The sequence below is a fragment of the Halyomorpha halys genome, unplaced genomic scaffold (assembly GCF_000696795.3).
Source record: "Halyomorpha halys isolate HHAL.00 unplaced genomic scaffold, Hhal_1.1 Scaffold529.1, whole genome shotgun sequence".
NCBI lineage: Eukaryota > Metazoa > Arthropoda > Insecta > Hemiptera > Pentatomidae > Halyomorpha > Halyomorpha halys.
Window position 1 is genome coordinate 269,041 of NW_027116277.1, and position 8,124 is coordinate 277,164.

At 35.6% G+C, this 8,124-nt stretch overlaps 1 protein-coding gene across 1 annotated transcript in view; it reads right to left on the reverse strand.

Annotated features, from left to right (window-relative positions):
• Positions 1 to 8,124, reverse strand: part of LOC106683925 (inactive dipeptidyl peptidase 10) — a gene marked incomplete at its 5' end in the record, with an annotated part of 79,438 nt that overhangs the window by 6,659 nt on the left and 64,655 nt on the right. The window contains 3 exon segments of the mRNA XM_067053083.1: positions 110 to 285; positions 1,160 to 1,314; positions 6,588 to 6,734. Coding sequence (XP_066909184.1) covers positions 110 to 285; positions 1,160 to 1,314; positions 6,588 to 6,734 — 478 coding nt within the window.

An 8,124-nucleotide genomic window follows, 5' to 3' on the forward strand; every position in this document is an offset into this window, starting at 1 on the left:
ATGTACATTTGCATTGAAACACAAACCCTCAATTTAAGTATAAATGGACTTAGGCTGCTTTCAAAATAAACGGCCCAAATTAAATTAATTAAAGAAAGGTAATACTGACCAAATGGCTGTAGAGGATCCCCGCTTCAATAAGGGCCTTTGAAAATATCATTGCTTGGTGGTAGTGCGACGAGAAGTCCAAAGTCCCATGGATGAGCAGTAAGTCGTGGCCTTTCAACACTCTCGCAGCGTACGTCACGTCGTCATCCAGGGAGTAACGTTCGCTCCACAATGAATCTGATATACAACAGAATGTTAATATGCTAAAGTTCAGTTTACATCTTATCAAACTGTAGGTAAATTATATGAGGAGAATACAATAACACAAATAAGTTGAGAGAACTTATTTAATAGTACGAACGTTTTAATCAGAGTTTCTAGCCTTCATCATAGTACAAGAGCCGAGAAGAAAATAAGGCAGTTATCTCACCCCAATCTTTGATCACTTCAATAAAAACTATGTATAATTACTAGTCAAAATTGATGAGTCTGCCAAGTATAGGTAGGGGGATTAAAAAATTGCGGCTGTTTCAAAACCTTAAAAAAACATGATTTTTCATTCTGAGCTCTATATCTTAAAAACTACCTACAACACTAGAAAATCTAAGAGAACATTATTTAAAGAAGAGTAAATTTTCTGAAAAATTAGCCCTAAAAGAGCTATTTACGTCCAACATTTCTCGAGATATACCTTTTTAAAAAGCAAAATTTCTTAAAAATCTACTGAAAGATTGGTGGTTAGTTAGTTTATTTTGAGAAATCTATATCTCAGGAACTATATGACGTACAGGTGTCTATTAGCACTCAAATTAAAGCTAGTTTAATGGACTATAAAGAAGTTTATGACCTTTACCTTCGTAGGAATAGTAATTTTCATGACGTTTGCTAAAATAGAATGATTTATAGTTGTTCGGACAATAAATTTGATTTATGAAAATTTTTATCTCTAGATCCATAAGACGTACATATGTCTAGATCTTGCCTAACTGTGAACACAGAAGACGAGGAAACATGAACATGAACATGCTATAAAGAAATTAATGGTGATTATTGGGTGTCACAATTTGCTGTACACATATTTCAATTACTATAATTTCTATTAATTACTCACTATAGTTAGGCCAACTGAATATGCCAGATACGATGGCAACGGACTTGAACATCTCGGACTTTTCCAACAGCAACTTGGGAGCTAAGTAACCTCCATAGCCATGAGCCAATATGGACACCTTGCTCGGGTCGACAAAGTCCATTTCTGTAATGTACCTGCAATCAGAAGTTGGGATTGATTGTTCAGTTAATTATTGGATAATTAAAAGAAGTATTTTAATTTAATAATGTTATAGTGGTTCAAGGGAAGCGCAGAGTGCAGACGTGGTGCAGTGGAAGAGGAATTTCCTGAAGAAGTGCTGCCTTTGTAGAATGCGACCAAGATATGATGGACGCGAATGCCCGTGAGGATGAAACAAGGGTAGAAGTAGACGAGGAGAGGAGAATGCCTACAGAGCGACGGCTGCACGATGGTGAGTTACAACGTGGGGAACAAGAGCAACGGCCTGTCTATCATCAAGGTGAGAGGAGTGCGGTGCTTGGTCGACACGGGAAGCTCCAACACCATTGTATGCTGAGTGGCGTTGGTGAAGCAGAAAGATGGAGAGAGAGGACACATCAGGCTAAAGTACAGGTATGTCATTGTCAGTTAATCACCCTGGGTGGACCCTATAGCGCAGAAGGGGGAGTTGAAATGGACTTAGGTAAGTAAGTATAGTAGGATGGAAGTAATATAGTGGGTCATGTGGTGGGGAATATGCCGCGATAATATCACATTATCATTGGGTGCGATTTATTGTCTAAGGTAGGAGCTCGAATAAGAAATGTGGGAAACCGATGGGTTATTAGGATATGGAGAACCCTATATTATCTTTTGAAAGAATTGTGTGGGAGAAGACTAAACGCGTAGCTCACTACAATTCGAATGTGCCACAGACGCGAAGTAAAAATCGGTTCAATAGTATATCGCCTGGTGGGGCAAACAGAAGTAAGGAGCTACAGAATTATGAGGGTCCATTCCGGGTGATTGTCATTAGAGAGTACAATATAATTACGATAGAGAGTATCAATGAGCCCAAAAAGAAGTAAACAGTCAACATAGAACAATTGAAGTTCTCAATATTCGGAACGCCGTAGAATATTGGAGTTTCATAATATCAGCCCTAATCCTATCTTTATGAGTAGAGCTTGGGAAGACTCAAAGCCTGGAAGAACTTACCGTCACATCGCAAATGCAATAGTCTGGGGAAAGATTAAGCAGCTTTGGTCCGAATCGGGTGGGTAGCACGTTCGTACAGAAGCTTATAGTGAAACTCCTCGAAAAGAAGAATAAGAAAGGGAGGTGACCCTAGCATACTACCACAGCAAAATGAATCACCGTGGAATCCCTGAGAACCTGCAAGCGTTAATAGAAGGTACTAATATGATGGTCATGGGAAACTGTGAAACGCATATGACAGACACCCACGAAAAGGGAGACAGAAGAATGGGCGCCGGACGAGGAATAAGAACAGGAAAGATAAGGATAACGGAAGATAACGATAGGGGAGAATCGTCGACCAATGAGGACTCAGACGAAGTTTACATTAATGGAAGTGTATATTAAAGGGGCCCATAAAGCAGCTTCCTCCTTTGACTTTAACTCATTAGGATCATTTTTTTTCCCTTTTCTCTTTTTCTGGCATTTTGCTCTGGACAACGCAATATTTGTTCGTGTTTTAATGCTGGCTGAAAGGTCTCAATAGGTAAATGCACTACAAAAGTACCTCATGTAAGTATTCTTATTTTGTAATATTTTTCTGGGATGGACTCACACTTTCTCCCATATGGGGAATGGCGATCGTCAGGAAATGTTTCAATTCCTTGTTTATTGTAAGAAGAGCTTTAAGAAATGTTGCATAAGTAAGGTTATAGGAAGAGGAGCTTTGTGAGGAATCATAATTGTTTGAGAAGGATGGGATAAGAACAAGAAGGATCAGTACACACAGCTGCTCTATTAACGAGGTACTATACAGTTTGGATAGAAGTGTTTATGATGAATCAAAATCTGTCGTGAAGTAAAGAATTATTAAAATTTTTAAACTCAACACTATACTGGATAATTTTATATTCTTCAATGCTCTCACTATCACTATAAATGGTTAAGTTAGCTTGAATGTATATATGGATTATTATCATTTTTTTACATAAGCTTTTGTTTGTTTGTTATCTTATAATTTTTTTTTTTATTCGTTTTTTGACCCACTCCAATATTGATCGTTGATGCCAATCATTATTTTATCTACAGTTCATTTTTTTACAATTGATAAAAATTATCTTAGCTGTAAATAACATTCGGGAACAAGATTATAATACTCTTCAAAAAATTTTACTATGCAGTTGGGTGGCATTGCTTTTTAAATATTGTGTTTCTCTCTTAGTTTATTGTTTGAGAAACTTTGGAAAATTTCGTCATAATAAAATAGATGAGGAGTTTGGGCTTATAGCAAGCCGTTATTTATTCTAGATAATTCACTCCTGAACTCACAACTCGAAATTCGTTATTTTATGTATGAAATTTAAATTTGTTCCCGCTAAACTTGACGGGCAGATTAAGTGGAGTAGCCCGATCGAAAAAAAAACACGGTAATTAACAGATGGGAGGAACATTGCAATGACTTACTGAATGTAAGAAGTACGGACCTGACATGATACCGGAGCAAGAAAACTTTTCTGATTTAGAACTGATTTCAATCGAGGAAGTTGTAGAATAAATTAACAAATTAAAAAATAACAAATCTTCTGGGGAAGACCTTTTGATGGCGGAATTCTTTAAAAATGGTGGGGATGAGCTTTATACTTACTGATTGAGGATACATGGGACAAAGAATGCAGGCCGGTAGAGTGGAAAATAAGCTGATACATGCTCTAGCAGATTTCAACATTCCAAATAAGCTAATTCGCTTGATACAAATATCCTTGGATAGTAGTAATGCTAAAGTGTATATTAATGGTAACCTTAGTCGCGGTTTCCCACTCACTGCTGGAGTTAGGTAAGGAGATGCGCTATAAGCTACACTATTTAACCTTGCACAACTTAGTGTGATTGGGAAGCTTAACTCCAATGGAGATATACTGCGTTCATCCACTCAACTATGTGCATAGGCTGATATTTGCTTAGTGGCAAGGAATAAGCAATCTCTAATTGATATATTTAAACTGTTGGTTTAGAAGTCAATGAAAGCAAAACCAAGTGCATGCTTGGAGGCTAAGGCCCACCTCAGACAGTAAAGCAACGTAGGTAGTAAGTCGGATTGAAAACCACATTATAAATCAAGTCTATTGAATACTTTAAAGAAATTGGAAACTTGGGAATGTCACTAGTTCTTCTACAAGTTTTGAGAGGTTGGGAAGGATTTAGGTAATACAGTAATCTTTGGGGGAAGAAGGATTGGAATCTGTGTTTATAGAATGATAAATTATCAATTTTGCAAAATCGGGACAAATGACCATAAGCTCTCTTTGTTCTAGCCAACCAACGATTATAATCGTACCATGATATACTTTATATCGATTGGTTGACATTGTCTGCTGTAAATAGGACCAATGAAGGAGTTTCAATGTTTCCTCTCTACGGCTAATTCGAATAATAAAGAGGCCATTGAACCTTTTAGCCAGATTATAACTTAAATTCACAAAATTATGTGCATTTAATTCTAAATGGATTGATAAAAGCAGAGCATTACTCGTAATCCGAGAACCGTAAGAAAAAAAGGTGTCTTATTTGCTACTAAGATTTCGAGGTCTAAAATGATCATTTCCATCGGCTGAATTTCCAACCTCCATAGACCAGGAGTTAATTTTATTCAAGAAAAACACTAAAATTTTTCGTTTCACGCTTTATATCTTGCAAATGATCAACCGCACAAAAAAACATTATGCATATGATGACACAGAACACAGCTCTATGCAAACACAAGGAACCGAATTAAATTCATTTAAAGCCAAAACATTTGAGAATTATGTTTCTTACTTCAACACTAAAGTTTGTGAAGATCTAGCAGAAAACTTCTCCGAGAAAAACACACTCCCCATCTACTCCCCATCTCCCAGCAATTGGTTGACAATTGAGTCACATTCAGTGGACTCCATTTGGTGCCTATGAGATCAAGGATGAAAAAAAAAGCAGTGCGTTTTCGAGACTATGTGTCTTCTGTCTTCAAATTTTACTCACAACAAATTTTAATAATAATATCATTCCTAGACACACCTTTATCACTTTCTATGCCTCCAAATTCATATACATAGAAAGATCTGATAAATGAAATCAGTAATCCACCAAATCATAACTCTCCAACTTATGACTACCACTGAATTCGTGGTGTTACCAATTGGTAATTCAAATTATTAACACTGAATTCGTGGAGCACTTTCCGCGAAAGACCGCCCCTCTTCACATTTTACAACTTCATCAAACTTTCTGATCTATTACAAATTCTCCATCATTATAAGGATTTTAAAACTGAACAAGCCATATGATTTACATTCTTTCTGAACACCGGTCAGCCTTCTACTGACTTTTGCCCAACGTTTAAAACTGTTAATATAAAACAAGATATTACTTTTTCTAGGAACAACTCTACAAAACCACATATTCGGCCTCCACTATCATCACTCAACAACCGGCAACTTCAAATACTTGCAGACTTTATAGCTTATTCCTTTTAAAAGAAACATTACGTAACATTTGCCTTTCTTGATGTGAAGCAAGTGTTTGGCAGGCATGGCTCCTTTACAAACTGAAAACAGTTCTCAGCACCGATTACGTAATCCAACATTTTTATTCAGGATAGAAAAATAAGGTAGTCCGGCAGAGACCACTTTCTCACATTTTTCAGCAAAGTCTGGAGTTCCGCAGGGTCCGTGATTGGAGCCATTGTTATATTCACGGTATACCACCAATCAGCCCACAATGGAACATATTCTTACAGACTTATATACTGACGACACACCAGCCAAAAATCACGACTAAGCTATTTTAAAAAAGTGTTTTTCGTGACGAATAGCTTACAAGATATTGAGCATGGAAAGACAAATTTCAGTGGTTTTCTTGATTAAAATTAACTTATCGTTGACTTCCGAAGTCCAAAATTTAGATTTTTGATGTGAATCTAAGCCTAAACAACATATAGAAAATCAGAACTACCCACTGTTTTTCGTGTATTTGTTCCTCCCCTCCCCCTGCATGGTTTCTTAAACTGTATCATATTTAAGATGGCAGACGTGCATTTTTCATTTCAGGCCAATGTACGTGAACATTTTATGTATCCGAACTTCTTAGTAACAAATGCCACCTTTTTTTGTCAACGGCTGTTGTTATCTCTATTCGAATAAAACATTGGAAACATTCAGAAATAATTTGTTTGAAAGGATATCCCTGCATAGAAAGGATTTATTAAAATGACATTCTTGAGTAATAAATAATAAGGATTCTAAAATAAAATGCTTACCTAATAACTGCAATATGATCCATGATGTCATGTTTCCTAGAACTGGGTTGTATTTCCAATACAAGAAAGTTTTTCTTGCTGGCTAAGTACGTTGAGAAGTCGACTTGCCATTTATTGGTTACACAGACTTCGCCTGGTTTATAGGACCTATGGAACGTAAAGTTTTAATTCCTTCTAGAAGTACATTTGTCTCTTGCTAATCCAAACTAATTAAAACAAAGGGGGTTCGGATAAGCGAAAAACTTTAATTACCAAACTGGGGAAAAAAGGTTACTTCCTAAATAACAATTCAATTTAAAAACAAAAATTATAAATATATTTACTTAAAACTATTTTTACAATAATTAATCATTACTTATAAATTTATTTCTAAACTATGTGAAATAATCCGAATTTTTCGTCTGTTAGTAACTTGAAATCATATTTTTCAAGGTCTATGACCTCATCTGGTCCAGCAATGCAACGTAAGGTATTGATACTACGGTTTCATTGAATGTATATGTGTATGTATTCTAAATATATAAGATGAAATCCTCAATAGAGTGGTTCAGATTATTGAATATTCTGGATTAAGAGCAGAGAGCCTCAAATATGCCTTTGAGAATACAATTGTCTAAGTATTTGTATAAATCAGAGCAGAGTGCGTAGTTAATTCTTATGCTGGGTCTAGAAGTTTTCCACTTGCCTCAAATTCAAGACTTGTACAAATGCAAATGAAACAACAGACGTCGGTATCCACATGCTTGTTCTATCTGTTCTTTTGGCTTTTGTCGGAATTACATTCGATCTATACTATCATTATAAAAAGGAACAAGTAGAGACAGGTAACAATGAAAGGAAACGTAAATTATAAGGCAGAAGTTAACAATTCATTGAAATAGTACTACATAACCTATAAATTCAACTTCCGTTCTAAACTTTTTTCACAAGTACTTACTAATTTAATTACACAAACATATAATGTCTTAATAAACTTATATTTTTAATATGTTAAATAAAAAGTAAATCGTTAAAGTTAATTGACATAATTTGAAAATAAAGTATTTACACTGAATCGATATAATTTTAAAATGTACAATCTAAAGCTAGAGTTAACTATTGACTCCAAAGGTTGGGTAAATTCATAAACTAATTAAAACATAGAGAGTTCAAATATTAATCTGCTGACAATTCACAATGAACACAAACGTGTGGATGCAGCACAAGCGTCTTTTGATTTGTGCCCAAAAACCGCCATTCGGCGGGTCGGACACAATTCAACGTGTAGAGGTACCTTTACGAAATTGTTTGTTATTCGGATTTTTATTGGTAATAGTTTACCTCAGCTCTCCCAGAAAAGGCGGAAACAATTACTTCTTGACCAGACTGTACGTCGATAACTATATAGGTTAGTTTATAATATTAACTGCCTTTTAAGAGGGAAAATTTCTTTTCCTTCACGCTTACTTCTTTCTCGCTTTAGTTAAAGTTTAACTTATAAATATCGACATTTAATACTTTTCATGTTTACGACCGATATTACTCTCGGAATCTTGTA